Below are 19,606 nucleotides of genomic sequence, written 5' to 3'. Positions count from 1 at the left end.
CCCATTTCAGTATTTCTTCTTTTCTTGTTTTTTCAGTTTTAAGGTCAGTTCTCCAAATTTCCACATCAGTCCTCATGAAAATTCGCCAGCATTTTAGTGCAAATTTCTCTTGATATAAAGAACTCTTAACTTCTGGGGCCGCCTAAACACAAATCCCCCCAGTTTACTACCCCTAATACTTCAAGACTCCCATGAAAGTGTCTGGCTTAAAACCATCTATAAAAAACTTCGCTCTTGTGGCCTATCCCCACAACACCTACTCAATATGGGCCCCACTAAAGCAAACAGTCTAACTGGTCAACATCTAAAAGACATTGAGCATCAGAACAAACTGGCCACCGCAGGGAAATTCTGCCCTTGGTATGTTTAGTTTCCACCTCTCCATTTTGATTCTCTGGCCCCATATCTGCACAAACTTATTATCCCAAAATACAGACGTGCTTTTACACTTACAAGACTGGATGTTTTGCCATGTGTGGTACTTGAGGGTCGATTCCAAAAGATCCAGCCTGAAAAATGTCTTTGTCTCTGTGGAGATGGTAGCACCAAAACAGCGGCACACATCCTCCTGTCCTGTACTCTCTACAAAGACCTGAGGAACGAGATCATCACCCCACTCGTACTAACCATCCCAGGGCACTAAACCACTGCCACAATGTCCTTTCTTCTATCAGATCAAAATGAGCATATAGAAGCAAAGGTTGCTAGGTTCATAGCAGGGGCAATCAGAATAAGGGCCACTAAGTGACTGCTGATTCAGGACTTTAAATTGTGCTTTTATATCAAATTTTCTTTTCTGCGTGTACTGTAATGTTTTACTGTTGCTATGGCCATTGGCTAATGCAAATAAAGTCTCTCTCTCTCTCTCTCTCTCTCTCTCTCTCTCTCTCTCTCTCTCATTTTTATGTATGTTTTCCCCCAATATGCACATTTTTGCAAGCAATTTCTCATGATATAATGTATTTTTGAATGCTATTTTCACCAATGCATGCATTTTAGTGCACATTTTTATAAGGTTTCTTTGCATATTATTGGATGGGAGAACTGCAACACAAAATTCAGAGAAAAACACTATTCAAAGGACAGCTGTCTTTCGGTTTGTGTATTGTTTCAGGAAGTGAGAATTAGGGAGTTACATACTAAATGCAAACCAACCTCCCCTCCCCCCCCAATTCCTAGCAACAAACTCCTCCTCATCATCATCTTGAATCCCTTTGCCCTTTATCCAAAGCCAAGTCCTGCCCAGTTATCCCAAAATTAGGTAACAGTCGCATGCAGCTTTGTTGAAGGGACCAATATGTAAATATTTTCAATAAGATAAGTAGGTGCTTGAATGCAGTTCTGGAAGAAAACACATACCTGATTAACTTTGTGAGGGGAAAGAAAAACATGCGACAAAAAGGAAAGGAAAGGAGGGGGGAAGGGGAGAGATATCTGTCGAAGAGGGAATTTTTCTTGACAAAAGAAAAATCAAAAACAAATATTTAATGGGAGAGATAGAGATGGGAGTAATAGGAGCATTTTACCCTCCTGACATCATCACTGACTCTGAATCAAAATATTTTAATGTGATGTTTATCCACTTTTTAAAAGAGATCTTTCTGACAAAATGTCTAACATCTTACATATTTTTGTAACATCTTACAAAATGTGTAACAACGTACATACTTCTCTGGAAGTGCAAAAAGCTGTTGTTTTTATTTCTTTTGTTATAGAAATTGAACATACAATAAAGCTGTTTAGATTTTATATCACCTTTTTCTGTCATAATATGAACATATTTATTAATACTAGAGCCTAGTGATGCTGAAATGCTGACATCCCTATGATGCATAATCATACTTCTGTTACAAAGCATAACAGGTAAGGGAGATCAAATTAGGCCAAGGACATTTGGAGTGACTGTGTTTTAAGATGTGGGGAGGAAACCATTGGCAGGATTCCTTTAAACACACACACACACACACACACACACACACACACACACCCCCCAGGGGAAAGCATAGTTATCCTTCAGGATTCTCAAAGTGAAGAAATAAACATCTAGTTCTGACAATTGCTTAAAGTTTTAAATTGAAGAAATATGAGCCCATATATTCACTTACTGCATAACCTCCACGAAAAGGCCTTTTTGAGGACTCTGAAGGAAAGAGATTGTTTCTGAAGTTTAAGGTGCTTGCGATTGCAAAACAAAAGCTTCATTTTCTAGGAGGAAGGACTGCCTTAAACATTTTCTTCCTCAACTAATTAGGGCATGTAAATAGTACCTCTACCATATACAAATGCTTAAGAATAAACGAGTTCAAGGCCCGTGAGTGCTGTGGGAAACCCACATTGCAAAAATTTGTTGATATTGATTTCATCTAGCTTCTGTTAACTGTGGTTCTTCTTGTGTGCTGTCAAACTATCAAGCATATTTGTTGTTCAAAGGAATTGCATTGCTGTTTTCCAGTTTTTGAATTGGTTTAGGGAACTGTTGGTCCCTAAATTCAAGCCTCATCAGAAGCAGCCAGCCACAACTGGAAACAGGTTGTTATTCCTAGTGGACTATTGGTCTGAACCAGGAAAGCATTTGCTTTGCTCCCACTTTGTTCCAACTTTGCATTGGCAGTTCTACCCTATGGTACATGGAATGCGTGGGGAAAGGGTTGTGGTAGGAGGGTCATTTGGAAGCACAACAGCAGGAATCATTCAGTTAGGTAACTTAAGGGTTAATTCTGTTGACATCCAACAAGAAGATGATGGTGTTGCTGCCTGGCAACCTGTCAGATTGGCATGATCCTTGCTGAGGCAATGAGTTCTGGCTGGCTGTTTAGTTCCGAGGGTGTTTTTCCTGGTTTGCTTAGTTGCTGAATGTCTTCTTGCAATTAAGACGGCCTGAAGGAAAGACAGTGTGATGGCCTGGGAATCCGATTCAGAGGCTGAACCGGAGGAATCCCAGCCTGCACAGGAGTCCCCGCCTCCAGGGCTGGCTGAACTGGGGCAGGGCCTTGATTCTGAAGCGCCTGCACCTGTGCCGGATCCTCAGGAGCAGGCACCAGGTGAATCCACTCTGGCTCCGGAGGTGGTTGAGGACTCAGTGCCTACAGGTGAGTCTCCCCCTGGGTCCAGTAACCCTCCAGCCTCTCCTGAGCTGCAGAGGCTCAGGGCAGAGAGGCGAAGGGAACTGGTTTCTCCCAGGAGGAGTGCTCGCCTTAAGGCCAGGAGAGGCGGGTCTCCTGGGGGCTGGGACCACCCCTGGCCTCAGAGAAGATAAAGGCCAGTCAGCCCGGTCCCAGGTTGCGGGAGCAACGTCGTTGATGAGCTGTTTTGGCCAGCATCCAGTCCTGTTCCTGTCCTTGCCTGGCTTCTCGCTGTGGACTCTGCTTTGCCCGAGGAGGACTGTCTGGCGACCCTCAACTCAGGTCCTGGACCTCGCCCCACGGTAACCTCCCCCCCTGGACCAGCACAGACAGAAGCCCTCTGCTTATATATTGTCATATTATGTGATGTTTTTTGTTAACTTTAACTAGTGAATTATCAGTTTCTTTTCTCTTTGGATTTCATTTGTTTTATTTAAATGATGTTGCGTGTGACCTCTGCACATTCACACCAAGATTTGCAAGAGATTCTGCACATACAACTTGACCAGATGTAGGATCTTTCTCAATCACCCTGATCATGAATACAAAGCTTATATTTGTCAATCCTGTACAGATTTTTTAGTTGAATGCATGGAGACCCTTGGAGGAAGGTGGGTCTGCCACTGAGCTGCCAATCACCCCTTCTCTGCTTGTTGGGTGCTCCCTGTTTGTTGTGTGAATGAGGCTCCCCAGATCACACCAATACTTTCCACCTGAATGTCTCCTGCCATGGGTGCGGAAAACAGATAAGAGCTGTGCATCCATTTTAAATACCTGCCGAGATGACAGTATGATCCCTGATAGAATCAGGTACACTTTCAAGAGTTTTGTGTATCAGTTTCCATAGTACCCAGTCACGCTGTATTAGCAGCAGATGAATTATGAGGGATGCTCTTCAATCCATGTGATAAATTGCATAATATTGAAACACGCGGGTTGGATTTTTTTCCAAATAACGTCATCAGGCCAGTCGCACGGCTGGCATAAATCAATATTAGCAGTGCTGAAGTCAACACTATGCCTGTTTATTCCTCTATGAAGTTAATTTTCTTTTTTTGTTTCCTTTCTCCTATCAGCTTTCTTCTGATACAACACTGATGAAATCAGATACTGTACTGTATTAAGGACTCTCCAGGCCTGGACAGCAGCGATGTTGCGCCACCTAGTGGCTGAAAGGCAGAATCTGAAGAGTGCACTTCTGTGTCCAGTTATGTATACCGCAGTCCATTTGTTGCAATGGCATTAAAACGCATTAAAGAACAGATTTATTAAGGGCCTGTTCTCTCTGCCCCTTCTGCTGGTCCCTGGGCTCTCACAGGGCTTGTGCTATCCCTACTCCAGTGGGAAGCCACTGGAGAAAGAGAGAGAGAGAGAGAGAGAGAGAGAGAGAGAGAGAGAGAGAGAGAGAGAGATTGTGCTTGAGACCTTATGCATGCAAAACAGATGCCCTATCATTCAGCAATGGGCCTTGCCGGTGCTTGATCCTATATGCTGACCAGAGAACTATTGTTGTAGGGTCAGTGTTGCAGTTGGGCAATTTTGAATTCTGGGTGTAACAGCCTTAGGACTCCTCTCCCCAGTTTAAAAGATAACGTGCATTCACTTGGCTTCCTTCAACATTTGGAAAGGTGGCCCTGCCGCATTTGGAAGCTCACCGGCTCCTTCTGCTGAGTAGGACCCTGGGCGCCTGCCTCAAAGTCCTATCCTGATGACACCCATTGTGTCAGGTGGCTTATAAATCTTTGAAAAATAAGCTAGGTTTCCAAAAAGAAACTAAGTGATAATGCCACCTATTATTTACATTTTATGCAACTCAACAGATGAAATAATAGGAAAAGAAGAGGCTATTCCCAGATGCTCCAACTTTTTCTATCCAGGACACTCACCCCCATCATGCCACCGCTGCCGCCACCACACCACCCACCTTGAAATTGTGCCCGTGGGCAGGATTACAGATGCACACCAGAATCAGTTCAATTATACATAAATATATCTACTAGCACTTGTCAAAATCAAAATCTCTGATCCAGAATGCGCAAGCTTATGCCTTCCCTCTATATTTTGTCACCTAGAACAGAGATGCATGGTTTTGGTACTTAACTAGAACTTCCTTAAGAATCTGAGAAATACATATCAAATTGGCTTCACTTTCATAGATGTTCTACAAGTCTGCTTTTCACTCTCCCAGAAGTTTAGGTGAGAAGTGATACAAAACAAGCACTTCAGATTAGCTCTAATTTTTATTTTAAGATAGTTCAAACCACCTGGCATTTAACGGAGCATTCATTTCTGAAAAATCCTTGCACATATGCGCCTCTATTTGGGATTTTTATTTTTAGGCCTCGCAACCTAGTTCTATTTTTGACAACTTTAGCCTTGTAAAGAGGAAGGTGCGGAATGTAAGAGAAATGAAAAGCAGGCAGGAGAAGTCAAGTGGGGGAGAATACAGAGATGAGTGGCTTTGGAAGCGACAAAGGGGAAGAAGCAGCACTACTGATGGAGCTGGAATTCTGCTACATACAGCTAAGAAAAATAATGCTGGTCATATGAGTGGGCTGAGCAACCCTGACCTTTTGATGGCAGCACATCATGCTCTCAGTTAGGAACACAGGAACATTGAAAGCAGGGTTATACTGAGTCATATTATTGGTCTATCCAGCTCAGTGTTGTCAATACTGGTTGGCAGTGACTGGCATGAGGCCTATGGAGATGTCATAGAAGGGATGGTTGGATCCTGAGGAGCAATGGGAGGAGCTTAGGGAGCTGGAGGGAGATGATCCTGAGGAAGGTCCTATCAGGATGGGGAAGGTGAAATTGGGACCCCCAAGAAATGTCCAAGCCCAGGACTAGAGAGCTTGATTCAGGGGTGGGGCAAACTGGGTTGGCAGTGGAGTCTGCCGCCCCAGTGATATCCAGCACCCCTTGTCACCCCAACACCTGGTGCTGGGGAGCTGCCTCTTCCGGCCAGGGGGAGGCATCGGAGAGTAAATTGGGAGCTGAACTAGAACTGGCATCACCTCCACCTCCAGGGACACCAGGATGCCAATGCTGGCACAAACAAACCTTGCAGGCACAGCCCGCTTGAAGGAGTTCTGCAAGTAAAGCTTTGGATAATATCTCATGGGTCTGGACAATGTTTTATTCCAAAAGGAATCAGTTTTTATGCATCCAGTTGCTTCATGCTGCACAGTATCAATATCTACAATACTAACTGCAGCAAAAGACCTAGGATGCTTCCACCTGTTGTAGAAAGGGCATACAACCCAGCCCTTCAGCATGCGGAGAGTAGGCTGTGAATCGGGCTCTGCATAGGAAGGTACAGTACTATAATGCTTTCTCCAACTCCCTTCCCTTCAAACCCACATGTCAAATGTGTTGCCATTTATGGAAAGCAGAGACCTTTCCTGTGCTTCACACTGAGAAACATGTAGAGAGACCTGCTTCTACTTCAACTGCCAGGGCCGGCCCTACTCTTAGGCAAGGGTACATGGGAGCAGCTGTGACATCCACTTGGTTGTCCTTCCTAGACTGCTATTCTTCTCAGGACACAGGACAGAGCTGTGTATGTTCTGGTTCCCCTAAACTAGGCTGATGCTGGTGGTCATTATCATGTCAGCAGTGTTGAAGTAAGATTTATGAGCTAGACCAATTAGGTGATTTCTGCACATGGAATGGGAAGAGAGGTACCATCTTGTTCTTTGCCTCTGACAGCAAAATTCCTGTACTCCATATGGGTACCTACAAGATCTGTGTTAAGGAATCAGCATGGGGAGAATGGTTAAATCTCCATATATTTCTCATCCAAATCAAGGCAGCCAATGTGACTTTTTGAACACAAATTCAAAAACACCAGGAGCTCCAATGTCATGTTTAGTGCGGCATTTTTGTAATATAAGATGGAAAAGCACCTCTAGGAGCAGCAAAATAAAACAGAACATCCCCATTACTTTCCTCACACAACTTTGTTACTGTTTGACAGCACCCTTCGTTGCTGACCTACATATGCATAGAAAGGGTCGCAGACAGTGATAAACACTGTGCTGTCGGAAAAATCTCATTTTGGTGTTTCTTAAACAGAGCTGTCATGTATGTTCTTTTTATTAGAATTTGAGCACAGTATTGGTTTGTGTTGCAAGCTTGCACACTCTTGCACTCCCAACAGCAGAGTGCACTCTACTACAAGGAACCATCCAACCAATCAGTTAAACAACCAAACATGCTTTCAGGTTAATATATCTTTATAACTGTTTCCTAGCAGAAACCCCGTTATTTAAAGTGGTTATACAGGATGAAAGGGACGTCTGCCAGCTGTGTCAGAAATGCTGTCAGGAAGCAATTTGCACAACTGAACAATAATTATACTTGTTAGACAGATTTTTGACCACTGAGCAATTATGCATGTGATACTTAAAGCACACGGAAATTAACAAGGCTTGCTTTCAGGTCTTGTGAGCTATGCGGTGCTTCCACACTTGCAGCAGAGGATCTCATCCTGCTGGGTTAGGAATCCTTTCCCCACCAGTGAGCTGGAACATTTCCCACACTTAAAGCAGTCACTGTGCCACTGGCGATCCTCAAATGAGATAAATTTGGCTTCGCCGAGAGCTATGAAGAGAAAACATGGAGATGAAAAGTGGGGCTGTGAGTGCCTTTTAGCAGATCACAAAGGCAGTAACTTATGCTCTAATAAGCAAAGTCCCTTCCTTCTTCCTTTAATGTCAAAACCTGAGCTAAATGAAGTGAAGCTGCCACACACTGAGGCAAATTAGTTCCATCTAAAAATCTATATAGGACTCTCTCACCACTTATTATGTCATGTCCACTGAGGGCTCCCAGATTAAATAAAACTCTCAGTTATCCTAATATATGGAAACTGGAGAAAAATTGGATCAATGAACACATGTGATTCATTCAGGGCCAGTCCTACCATTAGGTAGAGTGAGGTGAAATGCTGTGATGAAAACACAGCAAAACATCAGATACGTAATATTCTTGTTGTATTCTTTACTACCAGGTATGGAGACAATGCTTTTGGGAGTCTCTGTCTCATGGCGCCAAAATAATTTGATGGGTCTTTGGAAATATGCACCTTGGCCTGGTTGTAGGAACACCATTTGCAATTCCACCTCAGGCAGCAAAGTGTCTAGGGCCACCCTCAATTCACTGAAGGGTCCATGTTTTGACATGCACTACAACAATAGATGCTGACATAGCTGCCGTATTGGCCCAAATATGAGCTGCTCCCTTAAAATTCCGCAGGCACTCATACCCATTCCATTTTACCACTGTTTCAGCAGCGATATCATAATAGCCAATTTTTGTAAGGCCACGAATTTAAGCCACGCTTTAACTTTTCATGGTCGGAATTCAGGGGAAAAAGTGAGGCTTATATTCGGGCCAATATGGTATATATTTCTGAGATTCAGAATTGGCCACTATGGGACCAACAATGTGCACATTTAAGCCAGCTTCCCTGAGCTGCCTTGTCCGTTTTAATTCAGGATGCATATCCACAGGTACACACTGCTTTGTATACGTAAGAAGATAAGAAGAGTCCTACTGGATCAGACCTAAGGCCCACCTAGTTCAATACTCATAGCTTTATCCTACTATGGATTTAACAGTTCACCATATTTGTTGGATACTGTGAATTATAAATCTAACACATAAAAGTAAATTGGCCTAAAAAGCACATTTTTATGGAGCTGTGGAAAGGTGGTGCTTAATTGCTTGCAATTAATTATGCCTGTAGAAGAAATTCCAGGGTCTGCTGTGTGTGAACTCACATACGCAATGGAGAGAAAGGTTATGGCTGATTGAATTTCCCATCAGTTTTGTTTCTTTCTTTGAATGACGGGATCAGTAATTAATTGGCAGTGTTACCCCTCAGAACTGGGACAAGAGGTCATTCAATTTGTTTTTAAAAGGATCCAGCTAATGGTCTTAGAGTACTTTTAAATAGCCTCTGTGTGTTTGCCAAACATTTAATTATAAGCCATTTAAGCACAAATCTTGAAAGCAGTGTTCTATTTCTGGCAATATCTGTTCTTCAATTCTGGGAATATGAAGGTGAGGCTAAATGATTCAAGCATGACACACAGAAAATGCCTTCTACGTCTTTCACTGCAGAGAGAATAACAGACACACCTGCCAGCCAGAGTTTCATAGGATGCTTGGCAATGCTAGGATTCCCCAGATCACATGCTCAGGAAGTGGGTGAACTCTTACCATGGCACCCTTAAAAACAATTCCAGCTGCTGCTTAATGTGTTTGTGTGTACTAGAAATTGGAAAGGGGAGGACGACTCATTGAGATTTTGCTTTGCTTGAAACAGTTGTGTATTTTGTTGGTTATTTTGATTTTCAGAGGCTGGGAATAGATGCCTTTCCTCTTGCACTCATACTCTTTGACCCAAAATGTGGATGTAAACAAGGCCATGTTCGGAGTCGCCACTTACTTACCATGGTAACTGCATTGGTGTTGCTATTCTCACAGGAAAATGGAAACTCAGGGAGCTGCCTTACACTGAATCAGGCCATTGGTCCACCTGGTTCAATATTGTCTACAGTGATTGGCTCGCCAGAGTTTTAGGCAAGGTGTCCTTCCAAGCCCTGTCTGGAGATGCTTGGGATTGAACCTTGGACCTTCTGCATGTAAGACAGATCCCTGACCACTGAACTTGGGCCCTTCTCCTAAAGAATTCATCTTGGATCTGACCTTTCCCCAAGATGTTCAGAGTAACATAGGCAGTTTCCTCTTCATTTTTATCCTCCATAACCATCTTGTGAGTTTATTTTTAGTTTGTTTATTCATTTGATTTTTATATTACTCCTTCTCTCAACTGGGAGCCCAGAGCAGCATGAAATATAATTAAAATCATCTCATCATCACTAAATGCTTCACAGTGCCATAAAAAAAAATCTAAAACCATCAACTAGTGTACTAAAATTACAATCTAATATTTACAATTGGTGGGTCCCTGGCCATTCAGTTCCCAAAGGCCCGGGGTGAATTAATCGTTTTTTCACTAGTATCTATCTATCTATCTATCTATCTATCTATCTATCTATCTATCTATCTATCATCTATCTATCATCTATCTATTTGCAGTTAAAGCGAATACAATCAGAACAAAACTAAAAGGGCGAAAGTCCTGGGACAAGGTTCTCAACTCGAGATAATTCCTCCAGGTTAGTGGAGTTTGTAACCTGAAGCGTTTGTAACTCGAGGTACCACTGTAGTTCATACAACATGCAGACACCAATGGCTGACAGCAGCAACATAGCTGTCAACTTTCCCCCTTTTTTAAGGGAAATTTCCTTATTCCGAATAGGATTCCTCGCAAGAAAAGGGAAAAGTTGACAGCTATGAGCAGCAACTGTATAGCTTCTTCTTCCCCCTCCCCTCCCTAAAATGTAGTCCAATGTATCCATGTTGCAAAATCCTGTATTTTCCCATTCCAGCTGCCAATTGTTGACTACCACTGGTAGAGTCACTAAACATAGAATAGTGTATTCAGCACTGCTTGCGTGGAGTTATGCCTGTGTAATGGGACTTCTGCTCCTTCTCTTCTAAGCACCTTCAAAATCTGCTCCAAAGGGTCCTCTAATCTCATGGGACAGATTTTGGGAGTATTCAGGGCGCTGCAGGGGAAAGGGCAGAAGGGGGGAAATTCTGCTACATGCACCAGAGAACAGCAGCATTGGATATGAACCAGGGTGCTGTGATAGCAAATAAATTATGCAAGATCTTACAGAGACGAAAGAGGGAACTAGGGATGTGGCCAATATTTTGTTATGTACCGTAACATTTCGTTTGAGCCTGAATCTCATTACAGCTCAAGAATTGTGGCAACAGGGCCACTTTCTCATGATCATATAAATGTCCTGCGGTAATAGTACTGCTCTCCAATTCACCATAAATAATTTTAGCACCCTGTGCTCATCCGTCAGCAATAAGGAGCACAAATGCTGCCAATGATTATATAGGAGGCTTGCTTCTGCCATAATGACCATCAAAATATGGACTGTATTTTGTCAGTTGGATAGTCAACAGTTACCTGTAATAGACTTGGTGCAGGCCACACACTTCTTTGCGTAGCGCCTGCTGAAGCACTCAAGGCAGTAGGGGTGTTCATCTTTGGAAATGAACCGCTGCCCTGCCAGCTGCTTCTCACATCCGGTACACAGAAAGCATTCTTTGTGCCAAGGCTGGTCATGATAGGTCACACCGCCAGCAGTTATCACCTATTGGATGATAAAGGAGCATTTGTAGCCAGATGCTGAACTTGGGCATTAAGTACAAAACCAAAGGTTAATAAGCACCACACTTCCCTGGTTAATTTATAAAAAGAGAGGGATGCTGAATATCCAGCGTACTTGGGAGTCACCCCACGATCAAGGAAAATGTCACTCCGGGTCTCTGTAGCAAGGGGAAAAGGCACGCTACACATGCTCAGAAGAATTATTTTCTTTTTTATTACTAATGTCCAACAGGGTTGGCTCTGAGACTATTCCTACAGAAACAGCTGCTGGTTGTAAAGGGGAAATGGATAAGGGGCTGCTGGACTGCCAACAGGAAATGCAGCATTGAGATTTTGAGAAGTACGGTATACTTAAACAGAAGGGCTCTGGCTTGGTGTTATATTGTGGAATTGCATGGGTGGATGGACAGCTGAAGCATACTTTCAAGACCATCCAATGTATGCCAATCAGAAGTCCCACTGTGTCCAATGGAGTTCACTTGCTAATAAGTGGTCTTAGGACTGAAGCCTTCATATGATTATCTCTCTAACAGTACAATCTCATATATGTCCATTAAAGGTAAAAGGTAAAGGTACCCCTGCCCGTACGGGCCAGTCTTGACAGACTCTAGGGTTGTGCGCTCATCTCACTTAAGAGGCCGGGGGCCAGCGCTGTCCACAGACACTTCCGGGTCACGTGGCCAGCGTGACGAAGCTGCTCTGGCGAACTGGCAGCAAAGCAGCACACGGAAACGCCGTTTACCTTCCTGCTATAAAGTGGTCCCTATTTATCTACTTGCACCTGGGGGTGCTTTCGAACAGCTAGGTGGGCAGGAGCTGGGACCGAACGACGGGAGCTCACCCCGCCGCGGGGATTCGAACCACCGACCATGCGATCGGCAAGTCCTAGGCGCTGAGGTTTTACCCACAGCGCCACCCGCGTTGTCCATTAAGAAGTCTAATCGTGTCAAATGGGACTTATTCCCAATAATGACACATCTGTGCCTCCTAGATTAGGCTTTCCCAGCCTTGTGTCCTCCAATGTTGTTGACTACAACTTCCATCATCCCTCACCACTGGGTCTGATGGCTGGGTCTGATGTTGGGACCCAAAGTTGGGAAATGCTGCACTGAATGATGATTTGGGGGGGGCACCCATCTTGTATCCCATATGGTGCTCCTGAAATGTAAAATGCACTATTGAATGCATTGTTGGTGCTATTAGCATTCACCTTGTGTAATTTTGACAATGGAAACAGATTCAGAGTATCTGCTTCCTCCCATCTCTTGGCAGTGAATTCTATCAAACCTGAGGATGTTTGCATCAGGGTCATTGTAAGAAAGAATATTTTTTGGTTTGTTAACAAACGTTATACTGCTTAATATGAAGAGGGGTTTAAAGGTAATTATGGTCTCATGAATTATCTGAAGGAGTGCATTCCAGAGGGTGGCTTCTGTCACCAAGAGTGTCTTCTTCTCCTTTGTGGACAAATGACAACCCCCCGTTTGTGGAATGGACAGTGAAGTTCATTGTGATCACCTATCTCTCCACCCCCACTGCCCCAGTATTTTTCATTTGCTTCATTACCTTTTTGCAGGAGTAACAACACTGAGCAAATTGCTTCTCAAAACAAGGCACACAATAATTGTCGTTGTCCTTGGTAATCAAAGGCTTTGTCCCTAGCGGCTGCCGACAGTGTTGGCAGACAAAGCAAGCTTCGTGCCAACAACTTCCTTTAAACTCCATTTTGCGAGAACCTGCAAAACCAATCATGAAACCTGACAGATTATTGGCCGGCTGGGGATGCTGTATTAAGAACTGTGCTAAAACAGTATGGTTAGGACATTATTTCTTCATTATCAATTATAGCACAACAGCCCCAGTTCAGCCAAGCACAGAAACTCATGGTTAAATTCAAGTTTTAATGTCAAAGTGAAATGGCCATCTCAAAACTAATCAAAGGACATAAAAATAAGATATAGGGAGGTAAGGTATTAATATGTCCGATAGGGAAAGACATAATAATACATGTGGAGGTCTCTGCAGTTTGCCATATTTGTTTCAACAAATTTTCTTCTAAGTCTATGTACGCATTACTACTTTATTCTGCCTCAAGCATACACCCACCACAGGTGTTTGAAGCTGAGGAAACTTGACGTCAGTCACAGTCCATAGGTATCTTGCAGCATCTTGAAAAATACTCTGGTGTGATGTGCTTTACTTCAAATCAATTTCCGCAGAAGCCCTGGTTAAACTGAGGTGTGTACATTTGAGACAGCCATTGCACATGTGCGAATGATGATGCGTGTGTAGATGAGAGCAGACACACAGATGACAGCTTCAGTGAATTGGAGTTCGTTGCAGGGAAGCAAATCAAGAAATGGACCTTGGGTGTAGACATCCCTGTCCCCCTTCTGGTCTGTAAAGCAATGTTTTAGGTAAAAATCAGGAGCTTAAGTAAATCAGCAACATTTTGCAGCTAGTTTTTCTAATCCTGAGCTGTTTTCTAAGTTTAGCATAAATGGAATACTATAACACTTAATGGAAAATATTTTCAATTGACTATTGAAATTAAATGCAAAGACATTAGTTAACCAAGACTTTCCAACACCTCCTCTTCAAGGACTTGAAATAGCATGGTTTGAAATTGCAGCACAGGGGAAGCTTTACACAGAGAGGAGGAAGGCAGTTCAGGAAAATAGCTGTTTTGTACAAGTGGTAATTGAATATAGGGTAAGTATAATGAAAACAATGAGGTTCTAATTAGCTCCAAGTCCTGGAAAGCATTAAACTCCTATAGCCAGTGCTTGTGTGAATTGAGCACCTTTTCAAGACTCTCGTATCTTATGCTGGAAAGTGTCAACACTGCATTATTTCATTTTAGCTTCATGTTGGGTCTGCAAATTATTTCATTACAGCACTTTACCTGTACCAGTAAACGATTTTTAGCAAGCCTATTATCCTCCTTTTCTTTTCTTTTTAGTTGATTATAAGTAGTAGAGGAAAATTGCCATATATATGCGATAATCTGAAATAAAACTTTGCTGTGAAACAAGCAGCCAAAAATAAGGGTGCCATCACATCTCTGTATCAGAACCAAGCAACAAAGAATGTGGGGGTTCTCTGGGGTTTACTGGAGAAGTGGCACAGGGTAGATGGAGGGTCTTAGTCCTTTGTGCCTACACCGCTCCCCCAACCTAAATGTTCCCCTGAGGCTGGTACTGGGCTCATGGTGGGGATGTATGGGTACCTCAATAAAATTTTGAAAAGTTGTGAAATCCAGTGATGGTTCTATGCCAGACTTTATGGTATCACATGTAGTTTGGCTCTCACATCTCTGCACTGCCCACTGTCTCTGTGACCCTTCTGATTGCATCTGACTAGGCTGCATGAATTAAAAGAAACTAGCTACCTATCACTATCAGTGCTTCATACCTTCAACCATAGTTTTCTAAATTCAGCTGCCAAATCCCATTCCTAAATCAGCTCACAGGACTCAGCTATACAGCTGCAAATATAATGTCTTAGGTGTGTTTTAAGTGCATTATACCAATGTGACGTTAGATGGTGATGGTGAGCTTATGGCAAATACAATATATTTTTCAAAACACTTAAAAAAAAAAAACATTTTCACAGTGTTTTTTAAAAATATGTGCATAGATTCCACCACAGTCACATTGGTCTTCCAATTTATTCAGAAGGGACCATAAGTACAGCTTAGACAGATTTAACATTAAGTAGTCTAATTTAATTGTGTGACTGCTACTAGTGTCCAGCATATTAAAATTTAAAATACTGGATCTGTCACACTTGTTTCCCATGCTGAGGAAATCTTGCCAAATGTGTTAACATTTATTTATTAATTTTGGTAAGGTGGATTGATTTGCGAATCGGATTTCTAAATTGTTCTATAGATAATCAATATCTTGAACATATAACTTGGCATGTTATTAGACAAAATAATCAGAAATTAGGGCCAGTTGTTTGGATAATAGCTTATATGTAGCAGAATGTTTCAGTGCCCATCTGCTAGAAAACATTCACTCTCTCCAGTTGCAACTTTGTAGAACCACCACAAAATAGTTATGTAACACAGAAATGGCTATTTTGGGACATGATACAAATAATTATCATAGAATGCTCTACTACTGTGGGACAGTCAATGGTATCGCCAGATGTTTTTGGACTACAAATCCCATCAGCCACAGCAACATGGCAAGTGGTCTTTGATGACAGGAGTTGTTCACAACATCTATTGTTTTGCGGTTGTTAATTAAATTTGTTAGTTGCTTTATCTTGCCCTCGGCAACCCAAAGTGACTTATAAGCAACCAACCATTCTAGAGGGCCCCACTTTGGCTACCCCTGCACTAGGGCATCTGTCGAATATTTTTTGTATAGGCAAAATTTGATGCAAATCTGGCAATTTAGTACGTACATAATTAAAATTTCCATTTCCATTTTGGACACCTGGCCAGAACCCTGGCTTTGAATGGGTCTGAATTATTCAGTGACAACATTTCAGTCTCAGATGCAAGCCTGAATACGTACTCCCACTCTGCATAGCAGGAATTGCTGATTGCTGCCTATGCTCTGGCTGAATAAAGAACTGTGGCAGAGCACCTGTTACTCACAATTGTCAGAGCTGGCGGATAGGATCAAGAGCCCCCGCAACTTTTCTTCTGGAGGAAGTGCAATGGGGAATGCATCAGTCTTATAAAATAGAGCGGCAAGCCATGTGTGAGATGGGTGGCTCAACTGACCTCCATGAGGTAATTGAAAATGCTGCTCAAAAAAAGAAAAGTTGAGAAAGAATCCACCGGCCAGTGGTTCCCTGGGACTCCATTTTGTGACTGAAAGGCATACCCAGAATTTAAGGTAAAAAAAAAAAAAAAAAGATTTGGAGGCACAATGAAGGTTTTGTGATTCCGAATAAGGAAACCTTGCCACAGGAAGCAGCCAGGCTATGGGATCCCAATGTCTATTTGTGTCACAAGTGGAATAGGACAACACCCAAAAGCATTTTTTGGAGAAAAAAAGGTTTATTTCCTTTTTAAATTTAAGAATATTTAGGATCCCACTGGAGTGGTAAAATGGGGAGTCCTCAGCTCCTGGGAAAGTAGCTTTCATTTTGAAACAAATCTTTCAGGAAAAAGACATACAAAACGATGTGGATCTGCATAAGTAGCTCTCCATAAAACTCACCGAATGACATTCCTAAAAGCTAAAAGAAGAAAGGGGAGGTAAAATGGCAAAAGGTGAAATGGCAACAGGTGGGTGAATTGGACAGTAAATAGCAAATAAGGAATGTGCAACACCTGTAAAATGAAGCATTCATCTGAAAAGGCCCTTGGATTGAAGAAGAGAGTTTCACCTTAATCGTACTTCTGCCTATTGAGCTCCACTAGACCAGTGTTCAAAATTAATTAAAACTGCCATGCGACCCTATTTATTTCGTTAGCAAAAGCTCCTTGCTATCTTACCAGGCATAATGGTCCTCTTGCAGTGGAAGCACTTTGATGAATACTCATTAGAATAACACTCTGTACACAGCAGGAGCTCATCTTTGGCAGCGAAAGGCTTTTCTACCAAAGACTGATGGCACTTGGCACACTTGAAGCACGCTTCATGCCAGTGGCAGCCTTTGTAAGCAAGATCCTTTGAGAGACAATGAATGCATGTTAATAAAAAGCAGGTGCTTCCTTTAAACACCGCCCCCCAAAAAACCACCAGTTGGATACAATCAAATCAGAAGGCGCTATGAGCCATTGGTTTCGGAATAATTGTCAAAAATGACCTGCAGGGCGACAGAATATTCTGTAGTTTAACCACATCGGAGGAAGTTTTCTGAGCTTTTCTTCCTTGTCTACCCTCAAGCTGCATACTTTATCTGAGCTAGCACAGGATGAAAGGGACTGTTTGGAAAAGCCTGCAATCTGAACCACGTCTCTGCAAAATTGAATTCAGTGGGAGTCACTCTCAGGTCAATGGAGTAAGAAAGGGAAAACTGCCTCTTCTATTTGTGCTAGGGAAATGGGCTGTAATTTGGTGTACAGTATTGTCTTGTAGAACCACAAAAGCATATCTCCTCACCAGTGTGGCTATGTCGTATGTGGCTTTGTACCATAGGTGCCTCCAAATTTTTGTGTCTAATTCTGGACATATCTTCTAAAATCCTGATTTGTATAGAACGGAGTGTCATACCCATGTACGTATGTATATAAGTGTATAAACCACACCCATACAGCAGACCAGATGTAAGAAATGTTCTGTTGCAATTGGAAGCCAGATGGATTTTCCATCTGAATACAGTCATCCCCAAAGGTCTAAATCTCAGTCTGGATTGGAGTAGTTTCTTGTGAGTTGTTCCTGTGATTTTTACTGTATGCTATCCCAGAGTGTGATGGAATGCTATGGTCCCTTTAAATCTCCACCCCAGGAGAATTAGTATCCGAGTCAGCATTTCACCAGGAGCTGGGTGCCCTCGCAAGGTGGGAGCTGACCTAATTGTTGAGCATTAAGTTGCCTGCATATGTAAGTGAAACACTTGAATATTTTGGATCATATTAGGTGGGGTTTTTTTTGCATATACGATTGTATTATATGAGTCATTTACAGCATGTCATGTATCATTTAGCAATGTACTTAGACTGACTTGATGAAGGGTGACAGGATTTTACCTGGATATTTCGTTATTGGAGTCCTCCTCATAAGCAGTTTTTCAACTACAAGATTTAACACAGAGAATCTACACTCTGGACTTCAGTACAATATAGTTGAACTTTCGGATGCGGAGACATTGAATAGTACCGTAATTTGTAGGATTATATATATCACTTAAAGATTGACCAGAGACTCTGTGTGTGTGTGTGTGTGTGTGTGTGTGTGTGTGTGTGTGTGTGTGTAGAGAGAGAGATCTCATACCAATCAGAGTATTAGTACATGTTATATTGTGTTATTTTGTGTACAATACATTTAATATACTCTTATTTTTTCCTATACAGAGTTGTGCTTTATGAGGAATTAAAGGAGGAACAAATCTCTATACACACATCCCACTGTGGTGTGCATAGTTTTCATGAAAAGTTCTGCCTGAGTTCTGAGAGAAAAGATGAAGCCCAAAGACATGAAGTTTTGTTTCCTTTCATCCCCATTTGCCACTAAGATGCTATTTCTGTGATGAGTGAGGAGGCATTAGGAGATAAACAACAAAATGAAGTTGTCATTTGGCGAATAAAATATTTTAATCCAAACACATCTTTTCTTGAGATATCTTGCTTGCGGAGACAGTGTTATTACATAAAAATGATGAATGCCATTTATTTCCCTGCGAATCTTAGCAGTTACAGGGGAGGCTGTCTGTAATACAGACCAAGGGGAAGTCATTTTTCACTGGTTATTTGTCAGTGGAATTTATTTTAAGGTTTCCCTCGATCTTATCAGTTGAATTAAGCCCAGGCTAGAAAAGGAAATCTCTCTGGAATGAATTGTTAAAATAATACAACTTACTGCCCCCCCACTTTTTAAACCCAGATATTAAAGAAGCGAAGACATTACTCTGAGGGTTAATGCAGTTTAAAATCTCTATATTAAGCTGCTGAATTCAAATGATGGATGGAACCCATCCCATTGGGTCTGTAGGGAGCCTGCAAACTATTAAAAACCTGCATTTATCTATAGAAGTTTAATGTCACAGGTTATATTGTTGTGCACCACCCCATACTCTGAGCAGTGCAAAATCCCAGGGGTTCCAGGCACTTACCCAGGGTTTGTGTTTCCTTTGGAATGAGGGACAGTGAAGACTGTGGTGTTATTTTATGATATGTGCTTTATTTATACATATATACCACCTGAGCCTACACAGAGGGGTTCACAGCATTAAAAACCCAAGGGGGTCTTGCTTCTCCCATAGCCACTGTCTTGGATTCCAGCAGGCATGGTTCTGTCTCCAAGCTGCCCAGTCTGCAGCCTTGCTTCTAGCTTCTAGCTCACAAAAATCAAGTCTCACCTCTGGCCTTTGTCTTTCTACATACCAGCGAGTTGAGAGAGCCCCCCCCCCATTTGCCACTCTGTTGACTAAACGACAGAGCCTAGGACTTGCCGATCAGAAGGTTGGTGGTTCAAATCCCCATGACGGGGTGAGCTCCCATTGCTCGGTCCCAGCTCCTGCCAACCTAGCAGTTTGAAAGCACGTCAAAGTGCAAGTAGATAAATAGGTACCACTCTGGCGGGAAGGTAAACGG

General features: G+C 42.4%; 2 protein-coding genes across 3 annotated transcripts in view; one reads left to right on the top strand and one right to left on the bottom strand.

The window, feature by feature from the left end:
• GPR63 (G protein-coupled receptor 63) overlaps positions 1-4,384 on the top strand; it is a 50,111-nt gene extending 45,727 nt beyond the window's left edge. Inside the window, exon 7 of the mRNA XM_083493862.1 lies at positions 4,199-4,384. The gene's annotated coding sequence lies outside the window, so the exon portion shown is untranslated. The remainder of the gene's footprint in view (positions 1-4,198) is intronic.
• FHL5 (four and a half LIM domains 5) overlaps positions 3,546-19,606 on the bottom strand; it is a 30,332-nt gene continuing 14,271 nt past the window's right edge. Inside the window, exons 3-6 of one of the 2 annotated variants that reach the window (XM_083493864.1) lie at positions 16,847-17,021; positions 12,952-13,121; positions 11,182-11,368; positions 3,546-7,727 (exon numbers count right to left, since the gene is read on the bottom strand). In XM_083493864.1, coding sequence (XP_083349990.1) covers positions 7,576-7,727; positions 11,182-11,368; positions 12,952-13,121; positions 16,847-17,021 — 684 coding nt within the window. In that variant the 3' untranslated portion in view covers positions 3,546-7,575. The remainder of the gene's footprint in view (positions 7,728-11,181; positions 11,369-12,951; positions 13,122-16,846; positions 17,022-19,606) is intronic. The other variant, XM_083493863.1, reaches the window with a different exon arrangement.

The sequence above is a fragment of the Podarcis liolepis genome (genome assembly GCF_965112155.1).
Source record: "Podarcis liolepis genome assembly, chromosome: 3".
Classification (NCBI taxonomy): domain Eukaryota; kingdom Metazoa; phylum Chordata; class Lepidosauria; order Squamata; family Lacertidae; genus Podarcis; species Podarcis liolepis.
The sequence above is the reverse complement of the archived record's forward strand: the minus strand, read 5'-3'. Positions and strand labels throughout refer to the sequence as shown.